This window comes from Oncorhynchus masou, chromosome 27, assembly GCF_036934945.1.
Source record: "Oncorhynchus masou masou isolate Uvic2021 chromosome 27, UVic_Omas_1.1, whole genome shotgun sequence".
In the NCBI taxonomy this organism is placed as follows: domain Eukaryota; kingdom Metazoa; phylum Chordata; class Actinopteri; order Salmoniformes; family Salmonidae; genus Oncorhynchus; species Oncorhynchus masou.
In genome coordinates this window covers 39,714,127-39,738,766 of record NC_088238.1, presented here as the reverse complement: position 1 = coordinate 39,738,766, position 24,640 = coordinate 39,714,127, and the positions used below count along the sequence as shown (strand labels likewise).

General features: G+C 42.8%; 1 protein-coding gene across 1 annotated transcript; it reads left to right on the top strand.

Annotated features, from left to right (window-relative positions):
• The first annotated feature begins 599 nt into the window (after positions 1 to 599).
• On the top strand, positions 600 to 24,138 carry ap1s1 (adaptor related protein complex 1 subunit sigma 1). The gene is made up of 5 exons (XM_064940181.1): positions 600 to 773; positions 11,977 to 12,155; positions 17,000 to 17,108; positions 21,218 to 21,355; positions 21,831 to 24,138. Exons 1-5 carry the CDS (start codon positions 771 to 773, stop codon positions 21,876 to 21,878), a joined length of 477 nt encoding a protein of 158 aa, XP_064796253.1. The 5' UTR covers positions 600 to 770; the 3' UTR covers positions 21,879 to 24,138.
• Positions 24,139 to 24,640: the final 502 nt, after the last annotated feature.

Below are 24,640 nucleotides of genomic sequence, written 5' to 3'. Positions count from 1 at the left end.
TTAGAAAAACAATAATTTAGTGGTTGGACTAGTTGGATCCAGAAATATAGGTTTTAATTCAGATAAATATACAATAAAATATGCCCCACTAGGTGACATAAGCTGTCTGTAACCTACCTGTTGTGGTTGCAGTCACTTTAGGCAACAGAGTAGGCTTAAATGTAATATTTCAAGCAATTATTTGTAGAGCCTATGATAAAACTGGCATGCTAAATTGTGTAGAAATCTATAAAAATCTCTATCTTGCTGACAGAACGCACACTTTTTGGCCATCACCTCGTAAGAACTCAGTTTCCATGGAAACCACATCGACCCACTTGTCATGGCAACAACATCCGAACATACTGTACTGATACGAGAGACACATGCCCCCCCCCCACCACGAATCAGATTTCAAATGTAATATAATCAACTCCTAAACTCAAACGAAACAGCGTTGTGTCTACATACATGTTTAGTTTTAGTTATGAAATTGTTTGAAATAGACTTAGTAGATCGAGCGAGTTCGCCTTGGTTGGCTTGGTTACGAAACTGACTTGACCGGTTGCCTCAAAATGCGCAATGCGCATGTTCACTGAGGAGGGGAACAGCTGACGTCTGTCACCGGAATCGCTCCTCTAGCTAGCTGGTTGAATGAGTTGCTCGCTCGAGCCGTAGTATTCTGAAACAGACATGGAATGTTGACGTTTGCTGTGTTTAAAACGAAAAGAAAAATCAAGTAATTCATATACGAAGATCCAAGTTAATATTTGCGTTGTGAGCCTGATAAAATGGTAAGTAATTTCGCCATAAAAAGAGCTGAATAGCTCAAACCAGCCGGTTAGCTCATTACCTTAGCTGCAAGCAAGGTGTATGGTTTCAGGAAGCAGAGTGAAGCAAGCTGGTTGGCCACCTGTGTTGGCTAGCAAGGTACAGTGGCTAATGCTAACATAGCTACAGGTACAGTAGCCAACTTGTTTGCTAGTGGACAGGCCGCACATTAGAGTTTTGCCTAGTCTAAATTCTAACTTCGCTAGGAAGATGTATGTTGAGCTCACTGGCTAACAAGTTATCTTCGAAGGTAACCTTACATAACTAAGCCTTTTGACATTTGTACAGCTAGCCGGATGTCGTGATTAGCCAAATAGCTGGCTTGCTAGCTGGTTTTGTTTGCTTGCAACGAAATGTACACTTGAGCTTGGTAGTTTGACATGTTCCTCAGGTTACTGTTATTGTTGGTGTGTGTACATAGTTGGTGTTAACAGCTGTAAAGTTGGCTGTTGACTGCCTACACATTGCAGATACTCTGTGACCCTCAACACTGACCCCTGCACGAGATACATTGATACAATGATCGATGTGTATTGATAAAATGGTGTTAAACTATTCAGACACCCCTTTCTCTTTTGCTGATCTGGTTGTCAGTTAGGCTGCCTCTTGTATTGCTGCCTGTTTACTGCACCTTTACTGTGGACAAAATGATAAACTGTTGACTATTAGACAATTGCCACCCTTGTCAACTTGAAGGGTGTCCAATCAAAACGCATATTTTGACCAATGGGTAAAATAATATTTTAAGTGTGTGGATAATCCTTTAAGAAAACCATTGGTCCAAACTTCATGTCTCAATCACAATATGTTGCTATTGATTGGAGTTTTTGCTGTCCTACAAGGGTCAGAATTAGGGTGACTAAATCAATGGAGGCCAGAGGGGAAAAAAAGTGTTCAAATATCAGGAAAATTGCATTGAGTCAGCTGGGCTGGATTCTGGGCAAGAATTAAGGCTCCTGGTTACCCGACAGGCTAACTTTACCATTGAACTCATCTTTCTTCTCGAATCTGCAGTTAAGATTGATATCAATTTTGATACGACATGCAGTTTTTAAATATTTTAGCATATGATTTTAATTTTAATACGAAATTCCTCTTTTTCAAGATTTCTCACAAAAACAAGCGTTTCTCTTGTGAAATGTCAACGAAGCACTGAGCGTATACCAAGCTTTTTATTTTCTTAGCCTATTACGTTTAATTCCGTTTGTCATGCAAATGTTTTTTTGTTTTTTGACCTGCAGTAACAACATGGAAGACCACAAAATGTAAAATCCTCAGAAGTTGTTACAAGAAACCTGACCGCTATGTCAACAGAGCTTGGTGCTAATTATCAGATGTATTAAGTTACGAAATCCAACTTTTTGCAGATAGTGTTAATGATATGTTAGAGAAAGACCTCACTGAACAATTCAGAACACGAATCTTCATATTTATCTTGGTAAAATGTATTTTAGAACATAAGGATCTGAAATGTCATCACCAAATCACTTTTCACTCTGGACAATGTTTGGACACCCTGCAACTTGGTAAATACTACCTACACTCCCTTCCTTCACCAGTACTCTCCAATATAGGGTATTGCTGTCCTCACCAGTGTCCTTCTACAGAACATAAAACCCCTTCCATGTCTTCTTCTCCTCTGTCAGATTAACATTAGAGAGAAAGCACTGAGCGGGTTCGACTGTAAGTAAAGTGGAACTAGCAAAGCAGTTGACTGTAAATTGATTGGTGTCAGTAGAGTTTGTACGGTCTGTCCAGTTCAGTGTTTTTAACCTAAAATAATGTGTAGCTCATCTTTGCATCTATGTTTCGTGGTCACCAACTAACTAGCTATCTAGCCTGGAGTGACAATCTGTTTGTACTATCATGTCAACTTCTTGTTTGGCATGACAAGGAGTTGGCATGATTAAACAAATAGACTCCCACTTGCTGTCAGTCATATTTGATTACCAGTACAATACTAATATTTGTGGTTGGCTGGCCATTGTTTCTTGAAGAGGGATGGTTTGTACCAATATTTGTGTTTTAGATATAATGTACATAGTCCTCTATACTGTGTTGGCTAATTTGAATAGTGTTAGCCTGGTCTCAGATCTGTTTGTGTAGTGTGACAATGACCATAGGAGTTGGCAAGACAGCACAAACAGATCTTGGCCCAGGCTAGAATATGGTGGGTCCTTTGACCATAGGAGTGAGGCAAAACTGCACAAACGGATCTGAGCACAGGCAAGAATATGGTGGGTCTTTTGACTGCTTTATAACTAAGTAGGACTGCTGCTGCTAAATCACATCACATTGTAGGATCTGACACAGATGAGCTTAAGCATAATCTCCCAAAAGGAAGCTAGTCTATTCTTATGCACATCATGGCCTTCTTTACTTCACACTCCCTTGTCACATGTCCCCCTCTCCTCTCTTCTCTCAATTCCAGTTCAAAGGAGATTTATTGGCATGGGAAACACATGTTTACATTTGCCAATTCAGGTGAAATAGATAATAAAAAAATGTACAGTAAACATTACACTTACAAACGGTCCAAAATAAGACATTTAAAATGTCATTATGTATATATACAGTGTTGTAATGATGTGCAAATTAACATAAATATAGGTTGTATTTACAGTGGTGTTTTTTCTTCCTTGGTTGCCCTTTTCTTATGGCAACACGTCACAAATCTTGCTGCTGTGATTGCACATTAGTATTTCACCCAGTAGATATGTGACTATCAAAATTTGATCTGTTTTCAAAGTCTTTGTGGGTCTGTGTAATCTGAGGGAAATGTGTCTAATATGGTCATACATTTGACAGGAGGTTAGGAAGTGCAGCTCAGTTTCCACCTCATTTTGTGTTCAGTGTGCATAGCCTATCTTCTCTTGAGAGCCAGGTCTGCCCTCGGCGGCCTTTCTCAATGGCAAGGCTATGCTCACTGTCTGTACATAGTTGAAGATGTCCTTCATTTTGTATCAGTCACAGTTAGGTTTGCATAGGGTCGGAAATTTTCCGCTAAATGTCTAGTAATTTTCCATGGGAAGTTAAGCCCAGATATTTTGGGAATTTTGCTTAAATTCATCAAAAAAGTTAGGTTATAACAATGAACCTTTTTTTTGTGGGATACACAAGGCATTTCTAGGTCTTGTGGCATATTTTGGTTAAACTATCCCTGTCTGAGCTAAGGACTACATGCTTTCTGGTAAGTTTTGATTACAATACTGGGTGGGGTGAATATATTTTATTCATTTATTTTTATGACTTATTTTTATGACTTATTTTTATGACTTACATTATTTTTTGTTAACTAGTAAATGGTAGCCTAGAGCAAAGTGTGTTTTAAATAATTTCTAACTTGTTAACAATTTCTGCTAGTTAGTTTTTGCTACCATATGGGGTTTAGCTTGCTTGAGTCTGCTAACTTTGGAGTGTTAATTCACCTGTTCCAATACATGTTTCATTTTAAAAAATGTATCTTGCAAAGGAGTTGTTTAATCTAACTGCTTAACTATTTGTCTGTACATGGAATTGTATACTCTTTTTTTAACTCATTTTTTTCTAACCCTTTTCAGGAAGATTCCACAGGCACTAGCTGATGTGTGGAGACATTTCACTGCACCTAATGTAGAAGGAAAAGCTGTGTACATTTGCAAATACTGTGCCAAATCATATGTGAAGAATGCAGCAAAGATGCTGAATCATCTGGCCAAGTGCATAAAGTTCCCTCAGCGCTCACAACAAGCAACCTCTGACAAAAGTCACTGTACTTCTATTCGAGGGGAAAAAAATTAGGAATCTGACACCTTATCGATAGCAATAGCTCATTGTCCTCCTGGAATCAGAAGTTTTTTTTTCACTCAATGAAGTAATGTAGTCAGAGAAATGCGGATGAATGTCTTGCTTGAGCTGTGTATGCAACTGGTTCACCTCTGATGCTCACAGGCAATGTGTATTGGAAGAGATTTCTGGATGTTCTTTGCAAAGCATACAACCTCCAACTAGACATGCTTTATCTACTAATTTGCTGGATGCAGAGTTCAAGTGAAGGTCAACCAAATCATAGAGAAAGCAGACTGTATTTCAATCATCTCTGATGGGTGGTGGAATGTTCGTCGGCAAGGAATAATTAACTACATCTCCACCCCTCAACCAGTATTCTACAAGAGCACAGAACACACTGGTCTCTACATTGCAGATGAGTTGAAGGCAGTCATCAATGGCCTTGGATCACAGAAGGTATTTGCACTGGTGACAGACAATGCCGTGAACATGAAGGCTGCTTGGTCTAAAGTGGAGGAGTCCTACCCTCACATCACACCCTTTGGCTGTGCTGCTCATGCATTGAATCTGCTCTTCAAGGACATCATGGCATTGAAAACAATCGATACACTCTACAAGAGAGCCAAAGAAATGATTAGGAATGTGAAGGGTCATCAAGTTATAGCAGCAATCTACCTCATCAAGCAAAGAATAAGATCACCACATTGAAGCTGCCCAGCAACACCCGTTGGGGGGGTGTTGTTATCATGTTTGTCAGTCCCCTGGATGGGAAGGAGCCTCTCCAAGAATTTGCCTTATCACAATCTGCCGATATGGACATCCCCTCAAGGAGATCCTCCTGGATGATGTATTTTGGGACTGCTATGCAGCCTGAAACTCCTGAAACCTGTAGCATTAGTCATTGCACGGATCGAGGGAGACAATGCCGTCCTGTCTGATGTTCAGACTCTGCTTGCAGAGATGTTGCTCCAAGCTGAGGAAACTGCAGTTCTGAGTATGCTGGCAAGAGCATCCTGTCTGGTGCAGAGATCAAAATGGCCTATGGTGTCATCACTACTGTATCTCGCCACCTTGGCCTGGATGAAGGCAAGGTTCTTGGCAGTCTGGCTTTGGGGTGGAGATGCAATATGGCAGTCGTGCCAACATATCTCATCAGCCACCCGATGGAAGGAACTTTGCGGATCTGAGGCTCTTTCCATTGTTGCCTCCATCATCCTCCAAATCCCCCCAACATCAGCCGCCTCAGAGCGCAACTGGTTCTTGTTTGGGAACACACACACCAAAGCACGTAACAGACTGACCAATACAAGGGTTGAAAAATTGGTGGCCATCCGGGCAAATTTGAGGCTTTTTGAGCCTGACAATGAGCCATCATCAAGAAGGTTGGAAAGTGACAGTGAAGATGAGGCCTCAGAGTCAATGTTCAAGAGGTGGACATTTGAGGAGGTCCAGGGAGAAGACATGGAAGCCTGAGAGGAAGAAAGTCTAGAAACTAAAGCTTTGGTTATCATTGTACAGATGTATGTTGAAAACGGATTTGGGAGATGCAATGGATCATTGGGGATCATTCAATATTCCCTTTTGTTGTTCAGTGAAATCATCCCATGTGAAGAGTCAAGTCATTTAAAGTTAAATTTGTAACTAAATTGTTTTTTACATTTCATTTGGAAGGATTTCATCATTTGTAATTATGTCTACTTATGATAAGGTAAAATATATGGTATGGTAAATATATCCAATGCAAAAAAACATAATTTAAATGGCATTAATACTAATTTGCATATATTCCCGTTAATTCCCACGGAAAGTTTCCACCTCTGGATATTCCCCAAAAATGTGCAACCCTAGTCACAGTGGTCAGGTATTCTGCCACTGTGTACTCTGTTTAGGGCCAAATAGCGTTCTAGTTTGGTCTGTTTAAAAAAAAAAAAAAAATCCAATGTGTCAAGGAATTATCATTTAGTTTTTTCATGATTTGGCTGGGTCTAATTGTGTTGCTGTTCTGGGTCTCTGTGGGGTCTGTTTGTGTTTGTGAAGAGCTCTAGGACCAGCTTGCTTAGGGGGCTCTTCTCCAGGTTAATTTCTCTGTAGGTGGTTTTGTTATGGAATGTTTGGGAATCACTTCCTTTTAGGTGGCTGTAAAATTTGACGTCTCTTTTCTGGATTTTGATAATTTGCGGGTTTTGGCCTAATTCTGCTCTGCATGCATTATTTGTTGTTTTACATTGCACACTGAGGATATTTTTGCAGAGTCTCAAATTGTTTATTGTCCCAATTTGTGGATTCTTGGTTGGTGAGCAGACCTCAAACATAAAGGACAAAGGGTTCTATAACTGATTCAAGTATTTTTACCCAAATCCTAATTGGTATATTGAATTTTATGTTCCTTTTGATGGCATAGAAGGCCCTTCTTGCCTTGTCTCAGATCGTTCACAGCTTTGTGGAAGTTACCTGTGGATCTGATGTTTAGGCCAAGGTATGTATAGCTTTTTGTGTGCTCTAGGACAACGATGTCAAGATGGAATTTGTATTCATTGTCCTGGCAACTGGACCTTTTTTGGAACACAGTTATTTTTGTCTTACTGAGATTTACTGTCAGAGCCCAGGTCTGATAGAATCCTCGCAGAAGATCTAGGTGTTTCTGTAGGTCCTCCTTGGTTGGGGACAGAAGAACCAGATAATCAGTAGATATTTGACTTCAGATTCTAGTATGGTGAGGCCAGGTGCTGCAGACTGTTCTAGTGCCCTTGCCAATTCGTTGATATACACTGCTCAAAAAAGTAAAGGGAACACTTAAACAACACCATGTAACTCCAAGTCAATCACACTTCTGTGAAATCAAACTGTCCACTTAGGAAGCAACACTGATTGACAATACATTTCACATGCTGTTGTGCAAATGGAATAGACAACTGGTGGAAATTATAGGCAATTACCAAGACACCCCCAATAAAGGAGTGGTTCTGCAGGCGGTGACCACAGACCACTTTTCAGTTCCTATGCTTCCTGGATGTTTTTGTCACTTTTGAATGCTGGTGGTGCTTTCACTCTAGTGGTAGCATGAGACGGAGTCTACAACCCACACAAGTGGCTGAGGTAGTGCAGCTCATCCAGGATGGAACATCAATGCGAGCTGTGGCAAGAGGGTTTGCTGTGTCTGTCAGCGTAGTGTCCAGAGCATGGAGGCGCTACCAGGAGACAGGCCAGTACATCAGGAGACGTGGAGGAGGCCGTAGGAGGGCAACAATCCAGCAACACGACCGCTACCTCCGCCTTTGTGCAAGGAGGAGCAGGAGGAGCAATGTCCCTAACCCTGCAAAATGACCTCCAGCATGCAACAAATGTGCATGTGTCTGCTCAAACGGTCAGAAACAGACTCCATGAGGTTTGTATGAGGGCCTGACGTCCTCAGGTGGGGGTTGTGCTTACAGCCCAACACCGTGCAGGACATTTGGCATTTGCCAGAGAACACCAAGATTGGCAAATTCGCCACTGGCACCCTGTGCTCTTAACATATGAAAGCAGGTTCACACTGAGCACATGTGACAGACGTGACAGAGTCTGGAGATGCCGTGGAGAACGTTCTGCTGCCTGCAACATCCTCCAGCATGACCTGTTTGGTGGTGGGTCAGTCATGGTGTGGGGTGGCATTTCTTTGGGGGGGCCGCACAGCCCTCCATGTGCTCGCCAGAGGTACCCTACTGCCATTAGGTACCGAGATGAGATCCTCATACCCCTTGTGAGACCATATGCTGGTGCGGTTGGCCCTGGGTTCCTCCTAATGCAAGACAATGCTAGACCTCATGTGGCTGGAGTGTGTCAGCAGTTCCTGCAAGAGGAAGGCATTGATGCTATGGACTGGCCCGCCCGTTCCCCAGACCTGAATCCAATTGAGCACATCTGGTACATCATGTCTCGCTCCATCCACCAACGCCACGTTGCACCACAGACTGTCCAGGAGTTGGCGGATGCTTTAGTCCAGGTCTGGGAGGAGATCCCTCAGGAGACCATCCACCACCTCATCAGGAGCATAAGGAGGTCATACAGGCACGTGGAGGCCACACACACTACTGAGCCTCATTTTGACTTGTTTTAAGGACATTACATCAAAGTTGGATCAGCCTGTAGTGTGCTTTTCCACTTTAATTTTCAATGTGACTCCAAATCCAGACCTCCATGGGTTGATAAATTTGATTTCCATTGATCATTTTTGTGATTTTGTTGTCAGCACATTCAACGATGTAAAGAAAAAAGTATTTAATAAGAATATTTCATTCATTCAGATCTAGGATGTGTTTGTGTTTTAGTGTTCCCTTTATTTTGAGCAGTGTATATGTTGAAGAGGGTGGGGCTTAACCTGTCTGGGGTCGTTCGGGACGCCAGTGTTCCACCTCGCCAACAGCCAGTGAAATCGCAGGACGCCAAATTCAAAACAGAAATCTCATCATTAAAATTCCTCAACCATACAAGTATTTTACACCATCTTAAAGATACACTTTTTGTTAATCCAACCACAGTGTCCGATTTCAAAAAGGCTTTTCGGCGAAAGCAGAACATATCATTATGTTAGGTCAGCAACTAGTCACAGAATTCAGCCATTTTCCATTCAGCATTCAGCCATTTTCCAACCAAAGAGAGGTGTCACAAAAAGCAGAAATATAGATAAAATTAATCACTAACCTTTGACGATGTTCATCAGATGACACTCCCAGGACTCAATATTACACAATGCATGTATGTTTTGTTCGATCAAGTTCATATTTATATCCAAAAACCTCAGTTTACATTGGCGCCATGTTCAGAAATGCCTCCAAAACATCCGGAGAAATTGCAGAGAGCCACATCAAATAACAGAAATACTCATCATGAACTTTGATGAAAGATGCATGTTTTACATAGAATTAGAGATAAACTTGTTCTTAATGCAACCGCTGTGTCAGATTTCAAAAAAGCTTTATGGCAAAAGCACAATATTCAATCATCTGAGAACAGCCACAAAAGCAAGCCATACAGTTACCCGCCAAATTGTGGAGTCAACAAAAGTCATAAATAGCATTAATCTTCACTTACCTTTGCTGATCTTCATCGGAATGTACTCCCAGGACTCCCACAAACAGAAATGTTTGTTTTGTTCGATTACGTCCATATTTATGTCGAAATACCTCTGTTTTGTTCGCGTTTAGTTCACTATTCCAAAGGCACAATGCGCGAGTGCAAAATCTAGACTAAAAGTCAAGAGTTCCATTAAAGTTTGTAGAAACATGTCAAACGATGTTTAGAGTCAATCCTTAGGGTGTTTTTTATAATAAATCTTTAATATTCCAACCGGACAATAGCGTATTCATTACAGAGGAAAAAGAAGGAACGGCGCGCCCGCGTGACCGCGCAGTAAACAACTGATTGGCCACAGCCTTGTCCACTTGTTGAAACAGCTCTTATTTGACCTCCTTCCACAATAGAAACATCAAAAAACTTTCTAAAGACTGTTGACATCTGCTGGAAGCCTAGGGAAGTGCAATCTGGCCCCATAGACACAGCATATTGGTTAGGCAATCACTTAAATGAAACTACAAACCTCAGATTTCCCACTTCCTGGTTGGATTTGTCTCAGGTTTTCTCCTGCCATATTAGTTATGTTATACTCAGACATCATTCAAGCCGTTTTAGAAACTTCAGAGTGTTTTCTATCCAATACTACTAATAACATGCATATATTAGCATCTGAGACAGAGTAGCAGGCAGTTTACTCGGGGCACCTTATTCATCCAAGCTACTCAATACTGCCTCCCAATCCCAAAAGTTAAGGAGCTTTTTTTGTACTTTATTCCATGCAGTGGTATTTTTTTATATCCATGGGGTACTGTATTGTAATGGCCTCTGCACAGGGATAAGCAATGGGGCTTCAATGGCCTCTGCATTTGGGTAGGGAAACTTTCCTGCCATTGTCAGTCTCAAGAGTTTTCACACCTCTCACTTCACACTTAAGTGCTAATTGAAGTTGCAGCCAGGTCAGTTCTGTCCTAGCAGCTTGGTAGCCTTATTTATTAAAGTTTGTATAACAAAATTACCTAGAGATTGTATTTTCTTTGTAGGTTCAGACTCAACATTACTCACTCAGTTTTGTGTTGGATTGTATTTTTAGGTTGTGCTGTGTTTCTTCTGCAGTTTTTGGGTTGTTAGTTTTTTTTCTTGATAGTCCTTGGTAGTAATAGACCATTCAGGTAATTTTGTCCAAAATCAATGTTTTAGGTATGGAATTTGGATTGACGGTTTTGATGTCGAGGTTAGTAACCTGTATAAACTAGAATTTATACAGGTTTATCGGGCTTATCTACATTTATCCAACTCTAATTCTATATTTTTTTGCAGAAGAACCCAGGAGCCCATGAGCTCACTACCCTCTCTCCCTCCGAAGTGTTTTTGAGAACACACACACTGAATGCAAGTAGAATGATACTCCTTTCAAAAGGTGACTTTCACAGATGATTTTGTAGGTGGGCGCTGATGTTAGTAGTCTAGTTTAACATTAGGGTGTGTGCTACATTCGTGGCCAGGCAGTCTCTAGGAGATTGACGCTCCACCACACCACATGGTGTCAGGGAGTTTAAAAGCAGAGATTGGAGATTGTGTTCCAGGGAGGGTCTCGATAACTAGGACAAGTCCGGTGGGAGATGTAGTCTGTTACTATACTTTTTCCACCATGTCAATATTAACACGGTTGATATGTAGATCTAGACACACATGTAGGCTCTACTAAACTTGTGACATAAAAAAGTATGGTCTGTCTGTCCTCCCCTTTCTCTCTCCCACTGACTCTCTTTCTCTAGCTCATAATCTTTCTCTCTCTTTATGCAGATCTGATGGTCGTTTTTTTTTTTGTCTTTGTACATGGAGCAATATCGCTTTCCCCATCATACTTATAATCCCCCTTTTCCTGTATTGTGACCCAGTCCAGGTTGCTAATATATGAGACTTGCTGCACCGGCGCGAAAGCTTAACCCCGTGTGGTGTGTCCAGCATTAGGTCTTACTGCTTACTCTCTGTTAGCCTGTGTCTGCCTAATATGTGTAGGCCGACATATCACTACCTCTCTGCCCTGTCTGCTGTCCCACCTCCTCCTCTCTAGATGCGTTTCATGTTGCTGTTCAGTTGACAGGGGAAGCTGCGTCTCCAGAAGTCCTCTCTCCCTCCCCGCTTTATGCGGAACTGTCTATTTCAGTCTCTTTGTTTTACCCTCTATGTTCTGTCTGTTGTACACACTAGTTCATCCTGAAGTTACCTGGTACTAACGTCCCCTGGTCTCCTTTCTGTATGCTATTGATCCTATCTCCGATCCTGTCTTTCTCCTCTCCTGTTTCCTCCCCCTGTAAACTGACATTAACTCTCCCTCCTTTCTAGATGCGTTTCATGTTGCTGTTCAGTCGGCAGGGGAAGCTGCGTCTCCAGAAGTGGTACACGGCCACGGCCGAGAGGGACAAGAAGAAGATGGTGAGGGAGCTCATGCAGGTGGTGCTGGCCCGCAAGCCCAAGATGTGCAGCTTCCTGGAGTGGAGGGACCTCAAGATTGTCTACAAGAGGTACTAGAATACACGCGCACACCAGGGATTTTTCTGCCATTGAAATCCTTAGTGTTTTTTTTATGGTTGTGTGAGACAGCATGTAGCTGCTACACACTGTTCACACAAACACACACTTGAAAAAGTGCAACAAAGGGTACTGCGTGCTTCACATAAGTGTCTGGAATTGTAGTCACACACACATACTCTCTCCCCCACTGTCTCTCACTCACACAATAATTGAATTACTTCTTTTTTTCAGAAAGAACTTCAGTTGTGGCAGGTCCAATAAGATAAAGATGTATAGTAGACTTATAAACGGCAACGTTCACACGTGACCTTACCAATGTTTACAAGGTTTAGGCCTATACAAGATACACGTAAACCGCACAACTGTTTTCATTTAAAAGCCATACTGATGCTGGTACAAAGCTGTTAGTGGCTCTCTTGGTTTTAAGAGGTCCTGAGTCTGTTCCCTAATGGCAGAACTGGCTCTTCAGTGTCGGTGTAAGATCCAAAATGATTTATTTGCCCCTTATTTGCGCTCTTTGTAAATGTCTCAGAGAGCCTTTTTACTTTCTCCATTGAATCTTACCACAGACCTGTACAACTCTCACAATGGTATTCAGACTTGCCCACGTGGGGGAGCCAAACCAGGCAACTACACTAAATGTTAAGATGACCCCCCCCGCCTTCCCTCTACTGGTAATAATTGGTCTTCAAAAGTGGCTCCAGGGGGACATTAAAAGAGACAGACCTGTCACACACACACACACACACTTGACATTACTGTGTCTGTGTCCCGACCTGTCTCCTGGCATTATCACCCAGGCTGTCTCTGAGGGGTGTTTGGTATTGTTTCCCCAAAACACAGATTTGACTTTTGACAGTTCCATTCCAACTGATGCTCAGTGACTCACCATTTGGACACTCATTCCACCTCCCACATCTCATACAGAAGCCATCCACACACAGCACTCGGTGTAGAAGTTGCCCAGAGGATCCTACAGTAACCTACACCACAGTGAATCTGTGCAAGCTTATCATATGCTGCACTTCCACCTAAGACTGTGTTGCCAGTGTTCTTATGTTAATTAGGCTCAGGCTGTATACCGGGGTATACAGGAAATAGCCACGGGGTGGTTTTTAGTACCTTTGAAACTATTTATTTAAAGTTTTTTTTAAAATATGTGAATATTTGTTGGTACTTTTAAAGTAAATACCTGCAGTGAACTTGTGCAATACGTTAGGAGATAAAGGAGATCGCGTTCTTCATTTCAATATGACACTTACTGGTAGTCCCCTGTAATGTTGTATTTGTTTACAAGCACACAACAACAAGAGAACAGAGCCTTGTGAGTCACTCACTACTTTTATTTTATTTCACCTTTATTTAACCAGGTAGGCTAGTTGAGAACAAGTTCTCATTTTCAACTGCGACCTGGCCAAGATAAAGCATAGCAGTGTGAACAGACAGCACAGAGTTACACATGGAGTAAACAATTAACAAGTCAATAACACAGTAGAAAAAAAAGGGGAGTCTATATACATTGTGTGCAAAAGGCATGAGGAGGTAGGCGAATAATTACAATTTTGCAGATTAACACTGGAGTGATAAATGATCAGATGGTCATGTACAGGTAGAGATATTGGTGTGCAAATGAGCAGAAAAATAAATAACTAAAAACAGTATGGGGATGAGGTAGGTGAAAATGGGTGGGCTGTTTACCAATAGACTATGTACAGCTGCAGCGAACGGTTAGCTGCTCAGATAGCAGATGTTTGAAGTTGGTGAGGGAGATAAGTCTCCAACTTCAGCGATATTTGCAATTCGTTCCAGTCACAGGCAGCAGAGTACTGGAACGAAAGACGGCCAAATGTGGTGTTGGCTTTAGGGATGATCAGTGAGATACACCTGCTGGAGCGCGTGCTACGGATGGGTGTTGCCATCGTGACCAGTGAACTGAGATAAGGCGGAGCTTTACCTAGCATGGACTTGTAGATGACCTGGAGCCAGTGGGTCTGGCGACGAATATGTAGCGAGGGCCAGCCGACTAGAGCATACAAGTCGCAGTGGTGGGTGGTATAAGGTGCTTTAGTGACAAAACGGATGGCACTGATAAACTGCATCCAGTTTGCTGAGTAGAGTGTTGGAAGCAATTTTGTAGATGACATCGTCGAGGATCGGTAGGATAGTCAGTTTTACTAGGGTAAGTTTGGCGGCGTGAGTGAAGGAGGCTTTGTTGCGGAATAGAAAGCTGACTCTTGATTTGATTTTCGATTGAAGATGTTTGATATGAGTCTGGAAGGAGAGTTTACAGTCTAGCCAGACACCTAGGTACTTATAGATGTCCACATATTCAAGGTCGGAACCATCCAGGGTGGTGATGCTAGTCGGGCATGCGGGTGCAGGCAGCGATCGGTTGAAAAGCGTGCATTTGGTTTTACTAGCGTTTAAGAGCAGTTGGAGGCCACGGAAGGAGTGTTGTATGGCATTGAAGCTCGTTTGGAGGTTAGATAGCACAGTGTCCAAGGACGGGCCGGAAGTATATAGAATGGTGTCGTCTGCGTAGAGGTGGATCAGGGAATCGCCCGCAGCAAGAGCAACATCATTGATAAATACAGAGAAGAGTCGGCCCGAGAATTGAACCCTGTGGCACCCCCATAGAGACTGCCAGAGGACCGGACAGCATGCCCTCCGTAACTGTGCAGCATGTGCCAGGTGATCTAGTTACAGTATGGAATTCACAATGAAATGTTTGCCAGCTAGATATAATTTAAGTTAACTGTCTAAAATCTGGTGAAGGCTCTACAGTTGCACATTTGGTTTGCTAACTTAGCTAGGTAGCTAACTTGCTACTAAGTGCTTATCTTCTTCCCAAGTCCAGCTTCGCTTTGTAACAGCAGGGAATCCCTTTCTGGATAAAGATCGTTGCTGTCTAACATTTTGTTTTGTGAGTAGCATTTTTTAAAAGTTACTTTGATCTGGGATGTCCGTCCTGAAAATGGTTTAGGACAGAGACTGTATAGAATGTTCGCAATGTTAGCATTCTCTATGGGATTTTACATGTACTTGTTAGCATTGCTAACCTTCATATTACAGAGTTGGTAGGGTTAGAAAATAGTGCCCCTGGTGTTCTGTGTCGGTATTACAGAATATCCCGATTATGGCACAAGGTCTGTATGACAATATGAATAACGCCCAAGCCTAGTGTTAATGTTTTGCTCTAGTGTAATTGTTGCCAACAGGAGTGACACTAAAGACTTGGGGTGTGCCGAATCAACAACCTCTGTATCAAGTTGCTTTGTGAGAAGGTTTTAAAGTTCACAGTGGCTTGGCCTTGGCCCCAAGTCAGAGCATGTTTGCAAAAAATGTGGCAAAGCAATTAACTATTTGTCCTGAATGCAAATTATGTTTTTGTGCAAATCCAATACAACACCTTACTGAGTACCACTCTACATATTTTCAAGCATAGTGGTGGCTGACAAATGTTATGGGTACTGTATGCTTGCAATCATTAAGGCCTGGGGGGTTTTGAGGATAAAAATAAACGGAATGGATCTAAGCACAGGCAAAATCCTAGTGTTGGTTCAGTCTGCTTTCCACTAGACACTGGGAGATGAATTAACCTTTCAGCAGGACAATAACCTAAAACACTAAGCCAAATCTGCACTGGCATTGCTTACCAAGAAAACATTTAATGTTTCCGATTGGCCGAGTGAGTGTTGACTCAAATCTGCTTGGCAAGATTTATTGCAAGACTTGAATAAGCCAAGACTTGAAAATGGTTGTCGAGCAATGATCAACAATCAATTGGACAGAGCTTATTGAATAGAATAGTGGGCAAATATTGTACAGTCCAGGTGTGCAAAGCTCTTAGACTTACCCACAAAGACTCACAGCAGTGAGCGCTGCAAAAAGGTGATTCTAACATGTATTGACTCAGTATTGTGAATACATATGTAAATGAGATGTGTATTTTATGTTCAATACATTTGCTATAATGTCTAAACAGGTTTTCAATTTGTCATTATGGGGTATTGAGTGTAGATGGGTGAGGAAAAACAATTTAATCCAATCAGGCTGTAACACAAGAAAATGTGCATTAAGTCCAGGGCTATGAATACTTTCTGAAGGCCATGTAGATGGAAATAGGAAGAACTGAGGTAAATCTGATGGAAACTCAACAGTGCTCTCTGCGTTGTAGTGCAGTACCTGTTTCTGGCCAGGTGAGTGAGCCAAAGAGCTGACATCGCTAATGCTCTAATACAGAGTTTCCCAACTCTGGTCCTCAAGTACCCTCGACAGCATACATTTTTGTTGTAGCCCCAGACAAAAAAACACCTGATTCAACTTGTCAAGGGCTTGATGACTAGTTGACAAGTAGAATCAGGTGTGCTTGTCCAGGGCCACAGTTGGGGAAACAACACACACAACCTTACACATGGTATAGTGCACAACCCTTGAGTTGTCAAGCACACTGCATAGACTGGCATCATACACATCAGCATAACAAGCTTGTCTGTCAGTAGTTATTAGTTGTCTAAGGGCGCGTTCAGTAGGACGCAACGGTTTGGAACGTTCAGATAGAAATATGCTTTGTAGAAGAAGCATGCCCTCTTTGTGGCATTCTATCTACGTTTGGCTACAGAAGATGGCCCTGGGTTACTGACTGGCAGGAGCTCCATGGATTCCCCCTTTTTAGTTCTGAGCTGAACCTCAATGAAGAAGGTGTGGGTGTGTTGAACCTCAATAACCCAAAGACAGTGTGGGGGTTTTCTGGGTTCCTTCCTTCCATTCCGCCTCTGCATGCTGTTTGCACTAATACGGTGTGTGTGTGTGTGTGTGTGTGTGCGCTTTATAGGTATGCCAGTCTGTATTTTTGCTGTGCGGTGGAGGAGCAGGACAACGAACTCATCACTCTAGAGGTCATCCACCGCTTCGTAGAGCTGCTGGATAAGTACTTCGGCAGCGTGAGTCTCTCGCGCTCTCTCTCTCTCATTCCGACTTCTCCAGCCAACTCTTTCATTATCTCTTCTTTAGCCAACTGCATTCTCTCTCTCCAACTGCTTATTTCTCACCTCCACTCGTTGGCTTATCATATATTTTCCATTTCGTCCTCCCTGCCTCTCTTCCATTTCATCCTCCCTGCCTCCTATTTTACTACCCGGACAATCGAAGGATTTTCATGTAAGTCGATGACTCGCATCATATGCTGTTTATTCTCCCTCACGGTCCCTCTATTGATCTATTGAACTCTCCATAGTCTTCTCTCCCTCCCCCAGTATTGTCCACTAGTGCTGTCTGCCGGCTTTGTAGACCATTGTTAGACACATTTTCAGCCGGCTACTTATCCCACTTAAATTAACTAGGCTACTTTTTCAATTCGTTAGTCAGAAAAAGTCTGCCGAGCCCTCTCCCATTAGAATGAACGACATGCATCTTCCAGCCATCTATTGATAGGACAGGCTCCTGTCAGTCACAAAGTGAGCAATGACAGGTAAGTGTGTGTGTGTGTGTGTGTGTGTGTGTGTGTGTGTGTGTGTTGTGGTTGCAGTCAAATGTATTTACACGGAGAAAGAGCGCATGAATTTGCACGTCCCATAATAATGTTGTAACCAGGACTCAAAATCCACTTAGCTTATTTTCTTCTATCACATACATTTTTTTTGCGTGCAGGGCCCGACATTAACCAATCAAGTCAATCACATGTATTTATAAAGCCATTTTTACATCAGCTGATGCCACCAAGTACTTATACAGAATCCCAGCCTAAAACCTCAAACAGCAAGCAATGCAGATGTAGAGGCACGGTGGCTAGGAAAAACTCCCTAGAAAGGCAGGAACCTAGGAAGAAACCTAGAGGAACCAGGCTCTGAAGGGTATCCAGTCCTCTTCAGGCTGTGCCGGGTGGAGATTATAACAGTACATGGCAATTAAGGACAGATCATTCGTTCAAGATGTTCAAACGTTCATTTTAATGAACAGAAATATAAACGCAACATGCAAAGTGTTGGTCTCATTTTTAACGAGCCGAAATAAAAGATCCCAAAAAATGTTCCATACGCACAAAAAGCTTATTTCTCTAATTTTGTTCACAAATGTGTTTACCCCTTTTAGTTAATATTTCTCTAGGTGTGGCATATCAATAATCTGATTAAACAGGATGATCATTAAACAGGTGCACCTGGTGCTGGGGACAATAAAAGGCCACTCAAATGTAAAGTTATTTTACACAACACAATGCCATAGATGTCTCAAGTTGAGGGTGCGTGCAGTTGACATGCTGTCTGCAGGAATGTCAACCAAAGCTGTTGCCAGATAATTAAATGTTAATTTTTCTACCGTTAGCCACGTCCAACGTTGTTTTAGAGCCATCCAAACGGCCTCACAACCGCAGACCACGTGTAACCATACCAGCCCAGGACCTCCACATCCGGCTTCTTCACCTGCAGGATTGTCTGAGACCAGCCACCCGGGAAAACTGAGTATTTATGTCTGTAATAAAGCCCTTTTGTGGGGAAATACTCATTCTGATTGGCTGGACCTGGCTCCCCAGTGGGGGGCGCCTGTGCCCTCCCAGGCGCACCCATGGCTGGGCCCCTGCCCAATCATGTGAAATCCGTAGATTAGGGCCTAATTAATTTATTTCAATTGACTAATTTCCTTATGAACTGTAACTCAGTAAAATCGTTGAAGTTGTTGCATTTTATATTTTTGTTCAGTAGGGATGACCATCCGGGTCAAATAATAATCACAGTGGTTATAGATGGTGCAACAGGTCAGCACCTTAGGAGTAAATATCAGTTGGCTTTTCATAGCCGAGTGTTCATAGGTCGAGACAGCAGGTGCAGTAGAGCGGGGGAGAGAGAGAGTCGAAACAGCAGGTCCAGGACTGGGGATAGCCAGGAGACATCAGGTCAGGTAGTCCTGAGGCATGGTCCTGGCTTAGGGAGACATCAGGTGCTCAGGTAGGGCTCTGGGGCTCAGGTAGTCCTGAGGCATGGTCCTGGGGCTCAGGTAGTCCTGAGGCATGGTCCTCAGGGTCCTGAGGCATGGTCCTGGGGGTAGTCCTGAGGCATGGTCCTGGGGCTCAGGCATGGTCCTGGGGCTCAGGTAGTCCTGAGGCATGGTCCTGGGGCTCAGGTAGTCCTGAGGCATGGTCCTGGGGCTCAGGGTCCTGAGGCATGGTGGGGCTCAGGTAGTCCTGAGGCATGGTCCTGGGGCTCAGGTAGTCCTGAGGCATGGTCCTGGGGCTCAGGTAGCATGCTCAGGTAGCATGGTCCTGGGGCTCAGGTCCTAGGGCTCAGGTAGTCCTGAGGCATGGTCCTGGGGCTCAGGTAGTCCTGAGGCATGGTCCTGGGGCTCAGGTAGTCCTGAGGCATGGTCCTGGGGCTCAGGTAGTCCTGAGGCATGGTCCTGGGGCTCAGGTAGTCCTGAGGCATGGTCCTGGGGCTCAGGTAGTCCTGAGGCATGGTCCTGGGGCTCTGGTAGTCCTGAGGCATGGTCCTGGGGCTCAGGTAGTCCTGAGGCATGGTCCTGGGGCTCTGGTAGTCCTGAGGCATGGTCCTGGGGCTCTGGTAGTCCTGAGGCATGGTCCTGGGGCTCTGGTAGTCCTGAGGCATGGTCCTGGGGCTCTGGTAGTCCTGAGGCATGGTCCTGGGGCTCTGGTAGTCCTGAGGCATGGTCCTGGGGCTCTGGTAGTCCTGAGGCATGGTCCTGGGGCTCTGGTAGTCCTGAGAGGGTGAGAAAATGGGAGAATTAGAGGGAGCATACTTAAGATTACACAGTACACCAGATAAGACTGGAGAATTATACCAGATATGACAGACTGGCCCTAGAGCCCCTCACATAGACTATTAAAGCATAGATACTGGAGACTGATGTTGGGGACACTGTGGCCCCGTTCGACGATACCTCTGGACTGGATATAACCCCACCCACTTTGCCAAAGCACAGCCCCCAGACCATCAGAGGGAAATGAACAGACTACCAACTTACTACCCTGAGACAAAGCGGTGTATGTCCCACTAAGATCTCCCCCCACCGCATGAGCCCGAGGGGGTGCAAAACCAGACAGGAAGATCACGTTAGTGACTCGACCCACTGAAGTCAAGTAGAACTATCCAGCTCCACTCCACATTTAATTCTAAATGCCTAATTGCTTGCAAAATTATTTTTTTTGCAACAAAAAAAAAAAACAACGTTTCTTTGCAGGACAAGGATTGTCCTGAATGTCTGAATTTCTTCACCTTGCTTTTCTGGTTGGCTGGCAATTTTCACCATGCAATTATTTCAGATCTACAGGAGTGTAAGTTTCACCATGGCACAGACTGTGGAGATATGTTGGCACATGAAATTATTAGAATATGGAAAATATTAGTCAATCATTGCATTTTATCCATGCTGGCTTTCGCAGGCTACCTGAGACAGCCTATACCTGTCATACCTGTATTGTAGATAGCTGAGAAAATGACTCTTAAAAGGAAGCTGAAAGCCTGTGAATGTCAGCGGACTCTTACAGGGTTCTTTAAAGGCCCAATGCAGTCAAAATGTTGTTTCCTGTGTTTTATATCATATTATACAACAGCTGATGAAATGAACACTGTAAAAGTGAAAATAAAATTAGATCAGTGTTATTACCTGATTGGTGCAGGTTGAAAATACAATCTAGCGTTAGAATGTACCAGAAGCCGCCAAAATAGGGCTTGTTCGGCAAAGATGTCTTAACCCGGGAGAACCCCCCCCCGGCCCCCAGGGGAACTTGGCTGGCTCCTTTTTCTATATGGCTGGCTCCCCCATGTACTTGTGGAAAACACTGCTCTCCTATCGCTCAAGCTTCTCTCCTTGTATATCCTCAACTATAAATGTGCTTATACTCTTCTATCGTGTAATTGGTGTAGGCTTCCTGTATATACTGTACGTAAACTGTGTCAATTCCTCTGCCTATTTTGTCTATTGCTGTTGGCACCATTTCACCAAGCCAAATTCCTGATATATGTAAATGTAATTGGCAAATAAAGGTGATTCTGATTGCTCCCTGTCTCTGTGTGTGTGTGTGTGTGTGTGTGTGCCCTGGCAGGTATGTGAGCTGGATATCATCTTTAACTTTGAGAAGGCCTACTTTATACTGGATGAGTTTCTGATGGGGGGGGAGATCCAAGACACGTCCAAGAAGAGTGTTCTCAAGGCCATCGAACAGGCCGACCTACTACAGGAGGTAGGATTCAGATTGAAAAAACGTTAATGTCCTCAGTGAGGCAATTCATCTAGCAGCAAACATAATACATACAGACAAAAATCACATTTAAAAAACAGATGGCAAAGGATAAATACTGAATAGGTGGTTTAAAGTTAATTTTTTTTAAATGTCCAAATTAGCCTGCATGTATATGATAGGAGTGATCTCTCTTATTAAAAAGGAAAAACTCCAGCACACCAGTCTGGCGACCTCCATCGGGTTTCTCTACCTCACTATGGGCCCTATTCAGGCTTGAGATAAATGTATTTAACACAGACTTAAGTAAAAACATTTTTTAACTTATGTCCATATTTTCTTGACTGAAGTCCATGTTGAGTCTGTTTATATAAAAGTCTGAATCGGGCCTTATGACCTTAATACCTAACCATTATTAATGTAGTTTTATTTGTCACCATGTAGTCTGAGCCATCTGTTCCCCGTCTCCCCCTTATAGGAGGACGAGTCTCCGAGAAGTGTTCTAGAGGAGATGGGCCTGGCGTAGTGACAGCAGGGTACTCTGATCGCAGCACTTTTTAATCAGGCAACAGACAGGCGAAGAGACGGAGGACTTTGGGTTCCATGTGCAACAGGGTGGAGGAAAGGGGGTTTGATGTGGAGGGGGATTTGGGGGAGGCTGGGAAGGGGGTAAGGGCTGGGGTGGAATCTTATCTAAGGTGTGTCTCAAGTGGCACCCTATTCCCTACATAGTACTCTAGGGCACTGGCCAAAAGAAGTGCACCTTTTTTAAGTAAAAATAGGGTGTCAATTGAAATTCACACGTTGACGTTCGGGTACTGAATTCCAGACATTGCTGACATTGTTGTGTATTATGATGATGATGATCCAAGCCCTATTTATATTAGCTCTGTGAAAATAGTGCCACTTTTGGCCGAAGGATTTAGCTACTACTACTGTTGTAGACTTGGGATCAAATACTATCTGAAATTGTTCAAGTACTTCTAGCGTTTTGCTTTAGCCTGCACGGAGGCCATTCTATTGGTTCCGTTCTGCCAGGACGCTCCATCAAGCTCAGTTTGAAGTATTTGAAATAGTATTTGGTCCCCGCTCTGATTTGACCTTGGAACTTTCCCTCGAGAGGCAGGTCAGAATGCGTCTTAATACTTTTTATTTTTTTAGCAGGTGATGAAATAAAACAAACATTTTCCCCAACAGATAACGTTTTATCAGATTAGAATATGTCCCAAATTGCACCCTATTCCCTATATAGTGCACAACTTTTGACCAGGACCCATAGTGCGTTAACTTTCACCAGAGCCTTATGTAGGGAATAGGGTGCAATTTGAAGGGGACAGGGATTTTCTTTTAAATTAATGGTCGTCCAATATGTTGTATATTTACCACACGTTATGAGAATAATATAATACGTTTGCTGTTTTTAAGGGACCACATTGATTGTCTGCATTGGTGAGTTCTGTTGAACCCGTAGGATATGTTGTAGGGGTACAAACAAAGAACACATTCTTGCCCTTCCCATTTATGTCAATCTGAAGAATGATTCTTCCCAAGTTCTGGTTCCATCCAGAATTCCATAGAATTTAGAATTCTATTTCTGTGTTCTATTCTGCAACTGTTTTTCTCTCTCTCTCGATTTCCTCCATCTCTCAACCCCCTCGCTCTCTCTCGCGTATCGAGCAAGTAACCTATGGGGAAGTTTGATGTGATCTTTTAGCCTGTGTGTGGCTGTACTAGCATGAATGTGTTTATGTGGAAAGGGCTCAATGTCATAGTATGCAATGTAGTGATGATGATGAGACTAACCCAGGGCACACAAATATAGGCAGAGAGGGAGAGTGCTGTTTTTGAGCAGCAACGTACAACAAAAGGCAAACCAACTACTTTGACATACACGTGACTTTTTAAATAATGGACCTAGCTACCTACCATTCCTATAACATCACACACATTAAATGTAGTACATTTTACGCCGATCAAATACCCACTTTCCAAAGAGTAATAATGTTTGTGTCTGCAACAAGAGGGAATAGACCAATAGGAATAAAGTGCAACTAGAAGAGAGTTTGGCTTCAGACTGTAGACATGCATTCTTATTACCTGACTTTAGCTTTTTGATTTAAATAAGATATGTTCCAACATTTATACTAGTGTACTACTTGCTAGTGTGCATTCCCAATACATTGCTTCACTCCAATTAGTATCAATACATAGGCTACATTCCGATATCCACACTAGCGTACCACTTAGGGTGCCATTTGGGACACCAGCTATTTAGTGCAGTTCTTTTGACCAGAGGCCCTAAATATGGAACAGGGTGCCGTTTGGGATGAAGTCTTTGGATGCATGCCCAATATATTGCTCCATTCAAAGTGGTATACTAGCATGGTCAATGGGACAGAACTATTGCTTCATTATTAGTAGTGCGCTAGTGTGGATTATTGGAACTGCGCCGAATAAGAAATGAGGAGATTTTGATTCACGTTTTTTCAGGGACTCCAAAAGGTGTGTGTGTGTGTGTGTGTGTGTGTAGGGTTTTATTCATTTGGGATCCAGCATGAGGGGTGGGTGGCATGTGATAAATGACTATTGAACTGCGGTCCAGTCATGGCACCCTATTCCTTTTATAGTGTGCAGTCTTTGCTTTGACCAGGGTTCTGGTCAAAAGTAGTGCACTATAAAGAGAGAAGGGTACCATTTGGGACACAGGCATATTATCAAAGGGAATCGTGTGAATGTAATTTTATAATGAAAATAAAATGCCATTAGAAAGGACTTGTGTACTTGTGCCTTCTGGTTTGCTTATTGTCGTTTTTACCTCAGTTGAATGCACTGACAGTAACTTGGTCTGGATAAGAGCGTCTATCCTCTCTTGAAAATGTAAATGTAGCAAGTTATTGTTTAAAAAGGTATGTTTGTTGTGTTAACTATGAATGCCCATGCATGTTTTAACCTGTGAACTTCCATAGTAGGAAATGTCAGTCTATAGACAAGTTTGGACACACCAACTCATTCCAGGGTTTTTCTTTATTTTTGCTATTTTCTACATTGTAGGATAATAGTGAAGACATTAAAACTATGAAATAACACACATGGAATCATGTAGTAAGCAAAAAAGTGTTAAACAAATCAAAATATAATTTATATTTGAGATTCTTCAAAGTCCATATTAGAGGCTGGTAACTCTAATGAACTTATCCTCTGCAGCAGAGTTTTCCTCTCCTGTGGCGTTCCTCATGAGAGCCAGTTTCATCACAGCGCTTGATGGTTTTTGCGACTGCACTTGAAGAA